This window comes from Euprymna scolopes, chromosome 1 (genome assembly GCF_053919585.1).
Source record: "Euprymna scolopes isolate OS-2025 chromosome 1, ASM5391958v1, whole genome shotgun sequence".
In the NCBI taxonomy this organism is placed as follows: domain Eukaryota; kingdom Metazoa; phylum Mollusca; class Cephalopoda; order Sepiida; family Sepiolidae; genus Euprymna; species Euprymna scolopes.
This window is the reverse complement of record NC_136482.1, coordinates 135,037,960-135,055,068: the sequence shown is the minus strand read 5'-3', so window position 1 is coordinate 135,055,068 and position 17,109 is coordinate 135,037,960. Positions and strand designations below refer to the sequence as shown.

At 45.0% G+C, this 17,109-nt stretch overlaps 1 protein-coding gene across 1 annotated transcript in view; it reads right to left on the bottom strand.

Annotated features, from left to right (window-relative positions):
* The window catches only part of LOC145281664 (adenosylhomocysteinase A-like), a 124,805-nt gene extending 107,992 nt beyond the window's left edge, over positions 1–16,813 (bottom strand). The window contains exons 1-2 of the mRNA XM_080132216.1: positions 16,808–16,813; positions 15,252–15,302 (exon numbers count right to left, since the gene is read on the bottom strand). Of these exons, the coding sequence (XP_079988342.1) occupies positions 15,252–15,302; positions 16,808–16,813 (57 nt within the window). The remainder of the gene's footprint in view (positions 1–15,251; positions 15,303–16,807) is intronic.
* Between the last annotated feature and the right edge of the window lie 296 nt (positions 16,814–17,109).

Genomic DNA, 17,109 nt, shown 5'->3' with positions numbered 1-17,109 from the left:
TGTGACAAAGTCAACAAAGACGAGTTCAAATGGTCTCTTACCCCGCTTGCAGTGGCCCATAGGCCAGCGGGTGCGTCTGCCATAATTTCCCTTGCATTTTGCACATGTGATGCAGGAATCAGCATAAGCCTTGATGTCGTTGTTCTTGGACTCCCACCAGTAACCGGAGAGGAGTTCCTGCATCCGTGTTATGCCTGAGTGGTTGTTGGCGTCGTGTGCTTGATGGAGGTATTTGGGTCTGAGCTTGTATGGTACGACCAGCCTAGGGGAATGTTTGTGGTCTCTTATCATTAGGACCGTGGTTCCTGGTTCTAAGAAGAATTGATGTAGCTTTCTCTTGAATAACTTAGCTCGGTGGTCATCGGGGTCAATTTGTGGGCCGTCCGGGTATGATGTTTGGAGTGCGTGTATGATTCCGGCCAGGGTCTCATCCTTCTGTTGTTCGGTTGCAATATCCAGGTGTTCACAGATTTGTTCAGCAGGAATGGAGGAGTAGGTGTGGTATGCGAAAAACGCGTCGCTGATGCGTCTTTGCGTGTGGGCGTTCCGTGGTGTGTGCGTCTTGGGAATAAGTTTCAGACTGTCGATGTCATTGATGCACCATGATGGGACGTAGATGCGTAAGCTTGAGCCATCCAGTATGAATATCCTTCCTGCTGGATTGGGGTCGCTGGGAGTCTTGATCTTCTTCTGTCCACAGCCTCTGCTGAGCATATCAGCCCAAACGTTAGATTCGCCCTCCACGTATTCTAATACGAATTTGTAGCACGATATCTCGTCCTGCCATCTTCGTATTTTTGCATTGTTGAATTCCCGTTGGTCAAGATATGTCAGAGATCTGTGGTCAGTGAACACCACGAAGGGACGGTTACGTAGAAAGTAGTCAAATTTCAGTATCGCCCACTTCACTGCATATGCCTCGCGTTCCGTTGTAGACCAGTTTTGCTCTGTTGTATTGAAGGAGTGGGACGCGACTCCGACAATGTTCTTCTTCCCGTTGCTGGACTCTTGCATCAGGATTGCTCCGCATGCGACATCACTGGCATCAGTAGTGAGCGTGAAGGGCATGGAGAAGTCTGGAAATGAGATAACCGGCGGGGAGGATAATCGGTCCTTGATCTTCCTGAATGCTCTGTCTGCATTCTCGGTCCAGTGGAATGGCTTGTTGACCTTGTTGAGCTCGTGTATAGGAGCCATGAGTTTTGAGAACATGCTTGATCTGATTTGTTCATGAAGGCGCGTCTCAAGGAATTGTCTGATCCAGACCAAGCGGCTGATGAGACTTTGGAGTTCCTTTCTTGAGGTTGGGGGTTTCATTTCTCCTATGGCACGAACATATTCGGGGTCGGCCTTGAACCCTTCGCTGTTTATTATGCGGCCGAGGAATTTGGCCTCAGGTGCGAGGAAGGAGCATTTGTCTGGATTCAGCTTAAGTCCAAACTTTTGGAGGGCCATGAACAGTTGTTCTAGCGCGATGATGTACTCCTTGAATGTCTTAGCATGCACCAGGTTGTCGTCGATGTAAGATGATATGTTGCTGCGAGATGTGACCGTGGCTAAGGCCTCTGCTACGCAACGGGAAAAGATTTGTCCGGCCGAAGTGAGACCAAAGGCCAGGCGTGTGTACTGGTAGCATTTGTCCTTCCATGTGAAGGCTGTTTTGTGCCGGTCCTGCTCATCTATTTCAATCTGCCAATATCCACTACGCAGGTCCAGGGATGCAAAATACCTGTTGCCCTTGCCGATTTTGTTGAGCAGGTGATCCATCCTGGGTATTGGGTAGGGGTCCAGATCGACTAGCACTTTGTTTAGCGTTCTTTTAAAGTTTGCAACAACGCGAATTGACCCATTTTTCTTACGTACGGCGAATACTGGACTGTTGAAACCTTTGGGGTCACTGCAGGCTTCAATGATGCCTTTGCTTGCCATGCGGCCAATCTCGGCATTGACCTCCTCTTCCAGGGCTTGAGCAATCGGATGTTGTTTTTGGCTGCGTGATTGGCCGTTGGTTGGTATCCGAATGGGACGGATGAATGTGCCCTTGTCGCCATTCTCAGTACCGATGATGTCGGCATAGCGGATTAGTAGGTTGGTGGTGGCCTCTAGTTCATCACGGTTGGGATGGTTTGGTAGTGTGAGTCCTGTGTTGTGTTTTAGCCATGTAAGCTTTTCATCCAAGGTGTGGAGTTCGGGATGGGGTCCGATAGCTAGGTAGTCCTGGATGACCTTGGTCTGAGAGTCGTCTGTGGGACTGTTTGGTGACGACGTCTGCCGTACGATGTTAGCTGTGTGTGTGGAGCCTCCTTGGGCAAGTGTGCGTTTGAACTCCACTTTCGCTTTTTCGTTGTCGACCGTGTACGAGATGAGGGTATCATGGCATAGGATGTTTAGGCCGATCAGGATTGGTGTAGATTGTGCCGTTATTAGGGCGTTTATGCCACAGAATGCGGGTGTGTTCTGGTTGCCGATTACAATGTCGCATGTTAGTTGGCCAAGGGCGGTAATGCTGCCATTGATGCCCCTCACTTTGACGTCCGAGCGTTTTATGTGCTTCTTGGCTTCGTCTGGTAGTTGTGATGCTGGTATGATGCAGGTCGAGCATCCTGAGTCGAGCATCGCGATGTCTGAGAACTTTGTGTCGCCAATGTAAAAGGTGGAGTAGACAAGTGGTGAATAGTTAGATTGCTCTTGAAAGTTGAAGACGTGATGGCTGATATTGGAGCGGGTCGGGCGGGGCATCACATCTCGTCCTGACCGAAGTGAAAATCCTGGTCCTCTGTCTCTGGCATGTTGTTGCCTGTTGTTGCGACAAGGGCTTGTGTTTGGGTGCGGGGTGGGTGACGGTATCTGCAATTTTGCCTAAAGCAGGATAGGCCTCTGAGGTACCTCTGGCATACAGGGAAACCTACTGTTTGCCTGCGAGCTTCTTGCTGCTGATGTTGACGTTGATCAGTTTTCTTGTGTGCGTCTATCAAGTTCGAGCGCTTGCGTCCACTAGAGTGGGTGTGCATGTTTGTTACATGGTAAGGTTTTCTTTGGCTCAAATGGTGCTCTTGAGAGAGGAGTGCGGAGTCTTGGGAATTGGTGACATCGGATTTTATGCCGCGATCCAGGTATCGCTGTGCTTCAGCCGCTATACCAGTTGCCGTATAGTGGTTGTCCATTGTTCTGACGAGGTGCGGGTAGATATTTGTGTTCCATGCTTTCACCTTTTCACTCATAAGCATTGCGCCTATGATTGCTATGAGTCCGTCAACGGATAGTTCATTGTTTCTGTCCTTTCTGTGTTTTGCCTTGATGTGAACGGCCGCTTCCCTGAGTGTGGTTTCGAGTCAACCGGCAAAGTCGGTTAGTTTTTCGCCGTCATGTCGTTCTAAGTCCCAGGCCTTGCTTAGATGTTGGAAGGTGGTCATTTGGCTGCCGTGTGTTGTTAGTAGATATTCCTTCAGGTTGTTGAAGGTGGATGTATCTTGTGCAGAATCCAGCATTTGCTGAAATATACCCTGGTCCAGCATGTCTTTCGCGGCCTTGACAAATTCGCCCTCCAGGCTTGGGTATGTTGCTCCCTCCGGTAAGATGTGTATTGCGTATATTTTGGTGAGCGCTGATATGAACTGGTTTACGTCCTGTCCAGGGCGGAAGGGCTTCTGTTGTCTCATGGCGTCCCGAATTGTTTGCTGGCGCATTAGCATACTGTAGTCGCTGCTTGTGTGGGGGGTGGTGGCTGTTGTTATTGCTGTTGATCTCAGGGCGGTTGTCATGGCATCTATGTCATTTCGGATCTCCTGAAGTGCCTCTTCCGATGGTTGTGTTGAGCTTGTCCTCAGGTTGAACAGCAGATGCTTCTGTTCTTTGATCAGTGTGAATAGTTCTGACCGCGTGAAACCCTCGTAGCTGTCTGTACTCATCTTGCTGAACGCTCTGACACCAGTTGTTATAAAATAACACGAGCGTATGGAAGCAAGGAGAACAAACGAAGTAATTTGGTTTCAACCTTTATTGAGGGTCAAAGTGAATAAGCATATATATCCTCAATCAAAGCCGGAACGGTCAGCTGGGCGTCAGGAAGGCCGGAATAGGGATTAGAGAGGTAGGGATCCTGGCCTGATCAGGTTCGGGCAGGTACAGGGGCCTAGATGCTGGTACGGTCTAGGGATGACGTCCGGGACTGGAACAAGCGGTGATATGGTGACTAGGCGCTTTGAATCAAACTGCTGTCGCTGAGCTGCCGCTGCTACTGCTGGATGGAGCTGAAGGGAACGGCTATTGCTGCTGCCGCTGCTGCTGCTAGAAAGTTGAGGGAAACGGCTGTCGCTGCTGCTGCTGCTGCTAGAAGGTTGAGGGGAACGGCTGTCGCTGAGCTGCTGCTGCTGGATGGAGCTGAAGGGAATGGCTACTGCTGCTGCCGCTGCTGCTGCTAGAAAGTTGATGGGAACGGCTGTCGCTGAGCTGCTGCTGCTGGATGGAGCTGAAGGAAACGGCTATTGCTGCTGCCGCTGCTGCTGCTAGAAGGTTGAGGGAAACGGCTGTCGCTGAGCTGCTGCTGCTGGATGGAGCTGAAGGAACGGCTGTCGCTGGTATGGCGCAAAGGGTTGAGGGGAACAGCTGTATCCGTTTCTACTGGTAGCGAGGCGACCTGCTCTGGCCAGCGATCTGCTAGAAGACTGACTTTCTCTCCGACGGCCGGCTTATTTATACAGCACGTGCGGACGTAGTAAAAGGCACATCGGCTCCGGCGTCAAAATGGCCGTCGTGTTTTTTATTTGTGTTTGTTTTTTGTGCTTTAATGAATTGTAGAGAATTATCTGTTTGGTGTGTGTATGCATGTGTTACATCGATTTGAAGCTGAGAAAGTTGTGAATGTAACCTAGTCGGTGTCGTATTGTTGGGGTGTTTTGTGGAATCATTATTTGCGTTTTTATGCTATCTGAGTTGCGTTTACGGTAGTGTCTGTGATTTTTTATTTAGGTTTTTTCTTTTGCTGTGCAACTTCCTCTGGAGGTTTTCTATGTTGAAATAAGGTGCGAGTTATTTTAATGATGTGTGTATCTAAAGAGATGGGATTTGAAATTGTCCTGTGTGTTTATTGTGTTTGACTACGTTGTAACGGCGAACAGATTTGTCTTAGGGTCCCATTGTTGCTGCCGTCATTGCCTTGCTGATTTCCGGTTTATTCATGGAAATGTGGAGAGATATGCGAATATAACACTACCTAACAGCTGGTCTGTCATGTGAAACGCCCACTGTCTCCCGCTCCTCTTCCCCGGGGGGGAAGAGGTGAAAGTAAGTAGGTCGTTCCCTAGAGGGGAGTGGAGGACCTAAGGGTTTGTGTAAAAAATAACTTGGGGTCGGGGTAAACAGGGATGGATGGCATCTTCCAAGATGAAGTGCGTAATGGGCAAAAATAGGCCGGGGACAAAATAAAACAGGTGGACTGGACATCTTTGGAAACTCTCCTAGTGCCAATCTAACAAAAATAAAAGACTACGGGAACAGGATCAACATGCATACTACCTTAGTCTAGGCCCTAATAAAGCATAAGCTATCCACTCTTGGTGGTTACACACCTACCTAGCCTACTCCTACCCATCGTATAAGGTTAACCTTATATTACTTAACATAAGGGGCTGGGTTCCGAGAAAAAACAAACCTCAGCACCTTAGGAACAATACCACTAGGGTGGAAACGCGAACTCGAACCTAGCTCCTCGTCGGATGCACAAACTAGTGTTGTGCACCCATCTCCTATCAAAGTCTATGCGGGACAATCTCTTCCAATCACATCTGATTTTTATTTTAAGTTGATGCTTAAAATAAACAACCAGATCCTGATCAGAAAAAGATCGCCCCTCATAGACAATGCCCAGACGTGTAAACCACGTCACTAACTGAGCTACCACTAGGATCGCTAGAAACACCAACTGTTTCTCCCTGTCAAACGGCGGGTCCACATTGTCGACTACATACGCAAAATCAAGTGGCACCGACCGGTCGGGGTCGATGCGAGCCGTTACCCCTCCGACATACTCCCAGAGACTCTGCACCCCACTGCAAAGAAAGAATGCGTGCTCTCTCGTTTCCTCCTCCTTTTCATCATTGCAGCGTGGGCACGGGGGATAATAATATTCACTATCCCTACAATCCCTGGCTAGTCTGCCAAAGAGTGGCAACGCGTCCCGGACTAGCCTGCACGTAATTGAAAATTCAGAATTATTAATGTAGCTACTGGCAGGCGCCCAATTCCAAAGCGAGAGAACTTCCCCCCTCGACAGATGTAGCTGCTCCACCAGCGGGTCTTTTGCAGTCCCCACCACTAATTCCTCATATAGCCTCCACCTAGGCCGTGCAAGATCCCTGGACCCCGGCAATGCCCTAAGGGCGGCTCGGCATTCGGTCAGGAAACACTGTTCCCCCGCCGGACTTCTGCGACCTTCAGCGGCAGGGGCGGATATGAGCCGTGGAAAAGCCTGTTCCACGACTGATACCCAGTGTTTCTTCCATCAGTGTCCGACTAAGGAACGCCAATCTTTCTGCGTGCTTGTGGCTTTGCAAATCAGGCATCCCCAAGCCTCCCTCGCTAAGCTTCTGTGTACAGACCTGTCTGCGGACAAACGGCTTTCCTCCCTTCCATAGAAGTTTGAAAATGAGGCGCTCTAAAGCCTTACAGCATTCCGCAGGCAGGGGAAGAACAGATAAACGGTAAAGGATCAAAGGAAACACGTACGTAGCACATGCCTCCGCGTGACCCTTTAAGGACAATTTCCTCCGAATACAAGTCCCAACCGACGACTCGACCTTAGTCTGTACTTCCGACCAATTCTTGTTCAACTGGAGGCCCGGCCTGAACCACACACCGAGGATCTTTACTGGGCCATCAGTCCAGCCGAATGCACCTGGAAGCGAGTTTACCCCGGTCCAGGCGCCCAACCGCAGGCCAACGGACTTACTGCAATTGATCACGGCCCCTGTGACAACTTCATACTCAGCGATCGCCTCTATCACCGCTTTAATATTGCTATGTCGCGCAGCGAACACGGTGACGTCATCAGCCTCCGTGGACACCCTGGCAAATTTGCCGCCAGGCAGAGCTATGCCGCGCAGGACTGGTCTCGCCACCTCGTCCCTTAACTTGCGAAGGAAGGATTCCAACGCCAGGACATACAACAGAGGCGACAGCGGGCAACCCTGCCGCACCGACCGGGAGACCCCAAAGGGCTCCGACAACCTACCATTTACCTGCACCACTACCGCGGGATCACGATACAGGGCGGAGATCCACTTGCGGAAGTCAGGACCAAAGCCGGCGGTTTCCACAACAGCCCTCAGGAACCCATGGTCCACCCTGTCGAATGCCTTGGACTGATCTAAATTGATCAGCGCGGCTTCAGTGTCATCTTCTATCCCCTCTAAGATCGTGCGAATCAAATGCAGATTGTTCTGAATTGATCGACCCTTCACAGCGTAGTTCTGATCCGGTTCGACCAAGTCACCGATAACAACCTGCAGTCGGTTCGCAAGAACGCGGGCCAAAATCTTAAAATCTGCATTAAGCAGAGTAATGGGCCTATAATCGTCTAGATTCCCCCCTCCATGTTGGTCCCCCTTCTTCAGAAGCGTGACCACTCCTTTGGTTACCTGCCTCGGGATCGAATCCTGGGCAAACCAGTGGTTAAACACGCCCATCAGAAGGGGCACAAACATGGGCGACAGCCTCAAGAACAATTTGTAGGGCAAACCATCAAGCCCTGGAGATTTGTTGTGGTCAACCTGCTTCAACGCAGTAATGATCTCACGCTCCGTAACCATCCCCTCACAGCTAGCTGCTCGGGCCACAGTAAGGCGGGGCGAGCCAACTAAATAGCTGCCAAACTACTGGCCGCGGAGTCTGGGTAGTTGGGTGAAGCGTTCCTCCAAATGTTGCCGAAACCCATTGCAGATCTCCCGTGCCGACACGAGAGAGCGCCCTTCCAGGTTTTTCACCTCCCGAATGTACCCATCCGAGCCGCATGTTAGAGCGGCCTTACGCTCAACAGCGTCAACATTCACGGCTTCGTTGGAGACTCTGTTTAACCTAGCCCTAACTACTTGACCTTCATATCGCTCGCTAGCCAAGCGATTGAGGTCCCCCTTAACTAGAGCTAGATCTAGGGAATCCCCCCCTGCCACCGCTTGGGTCAGTCTATCCTCTAGGTGCCTTTTGGTCCGAGCCCTAATTAGCGCGAGGCGTTGGCTGTATTGGATACAAAAGTGCCTCATGGTGACCTTAAGCTTAACCCACCAGCTACTCCCGGTAACTCCCTCTGAATTAGTGTTGTCAGCTGCTCCCGAAAGTCGTTCGACTCCAACAAGGAGACGTTCATCTTCCAGTAGCCCGCCAACCTAGGCCTATTACCTAATTTCAAACGGGCCAACACAAGTTTGTGGTCCGAATGACATAGCCAGTGGAACGTGGGACAAGATAGGAAATCAACGTCGCCCCTTCTAATTAACATCCGGTCCAAGTATGTACTCGAACCAGCGGCCGAACTAGATTGCCACGTCCACATCTCCCTCCAGATCGCACGAGGCCATCAAGCCAGACAGGGTGTTGTCACACCTTTCCAACCCACTAGCCCCCCCGAACTTATCTATCTTGGGGTCCAGGATGGCATTCCAGTCCCCCATTAGCACTACCCGCTCCGGACCCGAAGAGAGAAACACCTCCACCCGCCGAAAAAAGGAAACCCTCTCGCTTTGGATGTTGGGCGCATAAACTGCCACGATCCGGAACGCGCCGCTTTTAACGGCAACATCGACCACGACCAGCCTCCCATGAGCGTCCGCGTGCACAAGTGTAACCGTCGCAGCCAGAGTGCGACTCACTAGTACAGAAACCCCCCGGCTATGGAGGCTGCCATATGCTGCGTAAACATCAAAATCGTCTACCAGCACATCGCAGTCCCCATCCCCAACAAAGTGGGTCTCTTGTAGGGCAGCAACGTCTACCTCAAGGGTCACGAGATCCCTCAGCACGCGAGCAGCCTTGCTTCGAGATCTCATGCCCCTTGCATTTAAACTAGCTAGGTTCAAGGCCATGTTTTCCTAACTAGTAATATTCCTCTACTAAGGGTCTAAAGTTCTTGGGAGATAGTACGTCAAAGGCTTGACTAAGACTGCCTGTAAGCAGATCGGACGTAAGCCGTCCATCTCGAGCCAGGCCCCCCACGTCCAAGGGGAACGTCATTTTCAGAGCCCTATAGAGGGAGGGGTGAACATAAAGAGGGACCCTCCCCTCGCATTGTGTGGCTATTTTACCAAGTGTTGGGTGCTCCCCGTCCACGATCTTGAGGCTCTTGAAGGCCGACTTAGCTGCTTCTATCATGCGCCATAGCGCTTTCGCCCTTCCTCCCCTATTCACCCGGACGAAAGTGATGATAGACGGAGCATCCTGGAAGTTCCTGGGGTCTGTAACCTCTTTTCCGTCCACTTTTCGGAGACTTTCTAGTTCCTTCAGGTACTGCCTCTGTTTCCCATTCAGATCAGAGACTGCGTTACTTAAGTCGGCGTTGCATATTTGTTCCCCGGGAAGGAAAGGGTACTTCCTAGTTTTCCCCTCCCTTGGGGCCGCCGACTTCTGCTCCTGCATTTTTTCCTTCTCTTCTACCTCTTGGACTTCTTGTTCCTTTGATGTCCCTACAGGAGCTTCCATCTGCTCCGTTTCCTTGTTAGGAGTGGTGAATAGGGGAGGGGTTAGCTGATCTTCTTCCTGGGGGGGTTTGCGGCTGAAGCTCAGTAATCTGGTCTTTCTGGTCCTCTTTCTTCTCTCTCTTCTCCCTCTGTTTGTCTTCGCCCCCTTCGCTGTCGGAGCCCGAGGAGCTTCCTCTCGCCTTTCTTTTTGTAGCTGTTGCCACCGTTCTGCTTGTTGGTTGTGGAGCCGGCTCTGCTTTCTTCGCCCCCTTTTTGGCCGCCACTGTGCTCTACTTTTCTTTTACTGGGGCTGCTTCATCCTTCCTGGTCTCTGTGGGGGTTTTTTTCTCCTCCGATTTGCCTGTCTCGGCTGTTCCAGCTTGTCTTTGAGGGCAGAACCTCGCAACGTGGCCCGTTTTTTGGCATTGCCAACACTGGGGTCTTCTGCCCTCCACAATGACGGCCATTGACCAGCCCTCGCAGTTGAATTGTGCAGGGATCCCGTGAAATTCCTTGCGGGACAGCCTCATCTTCATTTTGTAATCCCCCGTCATTATGTTCTGGGGGCCCTTCGTCGCCTCGATGCCTTCAACCTCTTCGTATTTCGACATGATGGCCCCCCAGCTGCTCCTCCACCAGAAAGCACGGCACCTCTGTGATTGTGACCAGCGTTCTCCGCTTTGAAAGGTACTCTGGTCGTACATTGATGTTCTTCCATGTGAGATCCCCTCTTGCCAGCTTCTCCGCATCCTCCTTTGTTGGCAAGAGGACCTCCCACATGGCGTTGAAACGTCTAACAGCGTACTGAGCGGGGATCCTCAGTTCCCCCAGCAGCTCCATCATGCGGTCTTTTGGTACTCCCAGAAGGCCCTTTCCGGTGGCATTCAGAGTCAGTAGGGACACTGATCTCTCCCTTATCTTAGTCAGTGTCTCTGGAACCACCTCAATCTGATTTCCTTTGGTCAGGTCTTTGTACTTTTCTTCAAAGAGCCTTCTGTAGTATTCTGGGGACTTTGCTGGTGCTGATTGCTTCGGCCCCAACTCTGCTTATTATCACTGCCTGTTGCCTCCACTGCTACCGCTGCTGCTGGGGTCCTCTGTACTGCCGGTATCGGGGAATCCGTAAATGCGGGAGCTGGCCACTCCTCCTTCTTTTCCGGCTCCACCATCTTCGATCCCCCCACACTCTTTAGGGGAGCCTGCGGGGTTCCCACTTTCCGGCCTTGTGCCACATAATGCTGATGTGGGCAGCATTTAAATATATACTCCCATCAGAAGTCTGATGGGGAAGGTCTCCTAGCGGCTTCAGTTGCAGGGAGACAGGGTAGTACTCATCAAGGATTTGTCACTTGACACTCAGCCCAACACGTGAAGGGCCGGGAACCGTCCCAGCACCTGTTAGACTGAGGTATGCCGCCTGGGTAATACCTAGGAGGTCCACCCTCCCAGGGCTTGCTACCGGGCTTTCCGGTGGGGCAAGTTTATTGCTTGCTGGCTGAGGCGCCCTGTCCGGGGAATGCTGATGGGGTTACTCAGGCAATTTTTAAAATTGCAGGAGTGCCCCTTCTTTAGCCTTATGCTGATGTGGGCAGCAATTAAATATATACCCCCATTACTGCGTCTGATGAGGAAGGTTTCCTAGCGGCTTCGGCTGCATGGAGACAGGGTAGTACACGTCAAGGATTCGTCACTTGACACTCAGCCCAACAGGTGAGGGGCCAGGAACCAGCCCAGCACCTGTTGGACTGAGGTATGCCGCCTGGGTAATACCTAGGAGGTCCACCCTCCCAGGCCTTGCCACCGGGCTTTCCGGTGGGGCAAGTTTATTGCTTGCTGCCTGAGGCGCCCCGACCGGGGAATGCCGACGGGGTTATTCAGGCAATTTCAAAATTGCAGGAGTGCCCCTTCTTTAGGGGAGCCTGCGGGGTTCCCACTTTCCGGCCTTGTGCCACATAATGCTGATGTGGGCAGCATTTAAATATATACCCCATTACAAGTCCAAAACTTTTTACACACCCCCTTTTTTGATATAATGAAAAAATCCTTTCGGATTCAATTTTGGTTTCACTTGAGAAAAGGAAAGAAAAATAAATAAATAAAAAATAAATGAACAAAGAAAAATAAGCCAATTGTTTTTTTTTTTTTTCTTTTTCTTCTGGTTTTATGGAAATTTGTCTTTTTCTCATTGGTCAAAAAGAATTAATATATTGGTATAATGTGTGCAAAAAGAAACCATTTTTTTTTTTTGATACATATAAAAATAAACACTTTATAAACATACAAATAGAATACTTTTCAAATGCATATAAACATATGCACAAAAATTCACAAATATACATTTTTGTTTTGTTTTAACAAATGTTTGCCAAAAACAAAGATACAAAAAGAACTATTTGACAAAATAGGAAGTTTACAAAAGGGTTTTAACAAGTGGCTTTTTTTTTTCTTTTTTTTTTTGTAACAAAAAACTGGAAACATTATGTTGGTTAATTTGGTTAGTAAGGTCGCAGTTTAACGTCGTGCCCGGGACAATTTACAATTTTTTTTATTTTTTTACTATTTTTTTTTTTTTTGTGTGTGATTTTAACTTTTCATGCTTCTCCTTTTGTGTTTCTGAAAAGTTCGGTTATAAAATGTCTTAATTTTATTCTTTTTATAGGTTTAGTGAAAATGTCGGCTATATTATTCTCAGACGTCACATAAGTAAGATTTTTTCCTTATTTCATCCCTTATAAAATGATATCTGATATCAATATGCTTCGACCTTTGATGAATCATAGAATTATTTGCTAATAAGATACTGCTCTAGTGCTCTGATTATCACAATGAATTACTATAGGTTTTTTACTTAGATCTGGTTTTAAAATAGATTTTAGAAGGGTGTTCAGAAAAATTGCCTCCTGCGCGGAATGAGTAAGAGCCACATATTCTGTTTCACAAGTAGAAAATGCAACAATTTGTTGCTTTTTAGTTTTCCAAGAGATCATAGGTCCAGTTTTTGACAGTCTAAAACAATCCCCCGCTATACTTTTTCTATCCTCAGAGTTAGCCCAATCTGAATCCGAGAAGCCTTTGTAGCGGCTACCCGGGAATTTATTTTGTCAGGACATTTGAACATTTCACCGTTTCCGGAGAGCTCCGAAAAAAAGACAAAAAAAGGCGTGGCGCCAAATTTCAAGAACTCTCTCGATCTCTTTTTTGCTCGGCACCCGAAAAGTTAAGACGCGTTACTGTCACGCTCCGTCGCTTGTGCGCCACACGCCTTGTGCCGATTTCCCTTGATGAAACAACACACAAAAAGAAAGAAAAACATTCTTATCTTTCCTTCAGCTCCTTACTCGACGCATTTCCTAAAAAAAAATTAATTTCCAACGTAACGTCAAAAAGCATTGAACCGGTCAAGAAGGATTTCTTTTCTTTATCTTCGGACTAAAAAATAACACGAGTGAGATATTCCAGGCAAATAAATTCACATCTATTACAAAGAGCTAAGTCTGATGATTTGTTTGTTTTTAATTGATTTTTCCAGATGTTTACTTTCGTATAAATGTTTTGAAAAATTAATCGTAAGTGAGATGCTCGTTGTTTTTGCCCAGCGAGCACCTCGCTTCACTGGTGACCCCTGTTTAGGTACGTGAAAGAAAATTTCAAAGTTAACATATCTCAAAATGGAACAGCTCAGCAGAAAGAGTATGCAGAGATCATTCTAATGATACTTGAATCACCTCTGTAGGACAAATAATAAGTTACAACAATTCTAAAGCTGAAATTTGAGGCTAATTTTGGACAATAGAATCAATGGATTTCCTTAACAAAGTTGTGACCGATATCAAGATTTTTCACAGTTATTTTGTCATAGCTTTCTTATTTCTTGTCCGATTTCAAAAAGACAAATATCACTGGAGAGCTTATTGAATGGAGAACAAGAAAAATATATTTTGAAAGTTTATTAATGAATTATTTACAAGATTAAGAGGTGAAAGGGGATGCTGGGGCGGAAGATGCAGTCAATTACTAAGGCAATATTACATCCCCGCATATGAAGTCTACTGCTAATGCTGATTTTTTATGTCAAAATAAACTGCAGAAGCACCGTTTTTTTTATTTCTCATCATACAAACACCAATAAATATAATTTTTTTTTACATTTTTCATGAACTTTTAGCATATAAATTATTAAAATTTCTTTTAGCATATAAATTAAAATTTCGAAAAAGTTGTCAAAAAAACAAATATATAACAAATAAATGTTATCAAAGGCAAGATAAGTTACTTTTCTACCTAACTGGATATATTTTTCGTGTTTTTATTCAGCTCGAATACAGTGTTAATCGATGTATTGGAAAATTCAAAATGGCGCCCGACACTCTCTTTAACACGGTAAGTTCAAGAAAAGATGTTATAAATAATAAACTAGACAAAATACTGTTAGAAATTCGCTCATTATATGTTACCGTGACATAAGTTTGCATATATTCGGTGTTTTTTTAATAGTATTTTGTCTTGTTTATTATTTATAACACCTTTTCCCAAACTTACCGTGTTTAAGAGAGAGTGGCCGCCATTTTGAATTTTCCAATACAACGGTAAGCACTGCATGTTTTTCGAGCTGAATAAACATGTTACATTGAATAAAAACAAAAACTGTATCCAGTTTGGTAGAAAAGTAACTTATCTTGCCTTTGATAATATTTATTTGTTATATATTTGTTTTTTGACAACTTTTTCGAATGTGTACAGTAATACAAACCCAAAATTTCTTTTTAAATTATTAAAACTTTTAGAATTTAAAGTTTGCAAAATGTGCATACTAAAAAATATATTCATGAAAGTTTTATTTTTTTAATTTTAAAAATAACTCTTGTATTTTTTTTAATTGTAAATTTGTTTATTAGTTTATCATAGAATAAAAAAGCAAAGTAACAAAATGGAAGAAAAAAAAAGCAGCTCGATAAAATGATAAAATAGAAAAAAATACATTTTGCCGGGGAGAAATGTTTTGGTTTAAAGAAAGTAAAATTCAAATCCTAAAAGTTCATTATGCTGAAATAAATTTTAATAATTTAAAAGAATTTTTTTAGCCAGCCGTAGTTTGGCGTCATTGCCGTTGTTGGAAAATATTTGTAAACAAAGTGAAAGTGCGTAGGTTAACGATATGGCGTTAGTGAAATTTTGAAAATTTTCGTAACGGCTTCACATTTTAGGTAAACTCAAAACCAATGAAGGTAAAGTCATATAGGCTTCACATTTCGCACAAATAAGGTTTAATATCTATATTAACGAATATATATAGTTTCAAAACTATTACAACTTACCTTCAGGTCTAATAATGATGATTTAAATGACACAAAACTTCACTTCAAAATTTTTTACACTTCTACTAAACGTATGGAAATAATTCAAATACCAGCATGTAGCGAAACATGTGTGCTACCTCATCAGTATCCCTGCGGTGTAGTTAACCCCCCGGATATAGGTGGTAGGGGCCAATTTATGACACATACCTCAGTGCACAGAATTACGGCTTACTCAAGTTACCAATGCCACTTAACCCTCGCAAAAGCCTTGGCATTTTCACATACCTACCCTGTTCTTCGTCAGACTTTGGCAGAACACGCAAGGAAATGTGGATATTACCTGTAATCACACAAGGGAAAATTCTCAGCGACTACGCGCACACCGAAATGACGTACATGTCGACCTTAGCGGCGCATGTAGCAGTGTCAGAAATTTCGTGAAAATAGTGAATAATTCCACCCCATCTTTCCAAGCTTATAACTCCTCGAAAAATAATTCAAGCCCTAATTTTTTTTTTCAATTAAAGGAGCAAGGACCAAGGTTTTATTTAAAAAACAAACAAAACAAAACAATGTGTTTTTTTTTTTTTTTTAAAGGTTTTAAACTTCGGACTTTACAGGTAAATTTCTAAAAAAGCGATTTGTTTTTTTGTTTTAAATTTGAATATATTATTTATTGACCTTTTCTCTTCAATTTGTGATATATAAAACTCCACGACATAAATTAATTATTTACTTTTTAATAGACATTTCAAAATGAGAGGCGTGAATTATTCGACCCCCTATCTTTCTAAGCTTATAACTCCTCGAAAAATGTAATTCAAGCCCTAATTTTTTTTCAATTAAAGGAGCAAGGACCAAGGTTTCATTAAAAAAAAAAAAAAGAAACAATGTGTTCTTATAAAATAAGGTTTTAAACTTCGGACTTTACAGGTAAATTTCTAAAAAAGCGATTTTTTTTTTGTTTTAAATTTGAATATATTATTTATTGACCTTTTCTCTTCAATTTGTGATATATAAAACTCCACGACATAAATTAATTATTTACTTTTTAAGAGAAAGTTGAAAATGGGTGACACTTGGGGGGGGGCGTGAATTTAAAAAAAAACGTTTGTCTAAAATATTATATTCGGTTTATTGGAAAGAACATAAAATTTCACATTGACCCTGAAAATATCGTAAAAATAGAATCAATAGAAAAATTTTGATAGATTTTTAAAATTTAAAAATTGAAAAATATTGAGTTCGGAAAATTCATTACTGTTTTAAAAAAAAAAAAATATTTTTATTACTTTTAAAACAACTGTAATAGTTTATTTTGGAAGTATAATCCATAAAGAAAATAAATAACCCACTTTTAACAGAAATTACGAGATTTTTATATTGTATTCGCAGTTTCGTGTTAGGGGTGTCAAAAATTCTGATACTGCTGTGAAAAAAAGGATTAATGATTGCTCGAGAAGAGAATGATCGACGTGCACTTACCTTGAATACTAACCAAGAAGAATTGTTGTTGTTATTCACCCTTTTAAAGTTTTATTTTGTGCTCCGGATCACGTGATAGTTAATCTGATCCTTCCTTTATATAAGAGGGGAGATTCCCTTGTCTTGTCTCTCTCTTTTCTTTTCTTCACCACAACCTGATTCAGTTGCTGGCGATTGAAAGTAAATCTTTTCCACTTTCGTCTGGCGAAGATACTACGAGACGGTTACGTCGCGGAAGGGGGCAATTCTTTCGCAATCTAAGGTAAGTGCATTGCTCTCTTCTTAATCTGAGCGGTCATTTGATTCTTTGCTGGAAATTAATTTTTTCACATATTTGCGAAAGAAACCCCCCCCCCATACTAACATGGGTGTGAGTCAACCAGATTTAAGGAAGAGAATTTCTCTTCTTTGGACTAAAATCCGAACGATTCTGGAGATGGCCCATCTGGAGAATGAACTCTCTGTTAAATCCTTCTCTGCACTGCAGAAATCGGTGGAGGAATATTTGACTGAGGTAGATATATGTGTTAGTAAAATCCAACTTCAATCTTCTGAGGAAGAGGATTGGATTCAAATTGAGAGGGAGTCTCTTGCACACACCTTGAGATTCCGAAGAGAATTAGAACATCTTGAGTTAAAGCTCCTCCCAGCGGCCATGAACT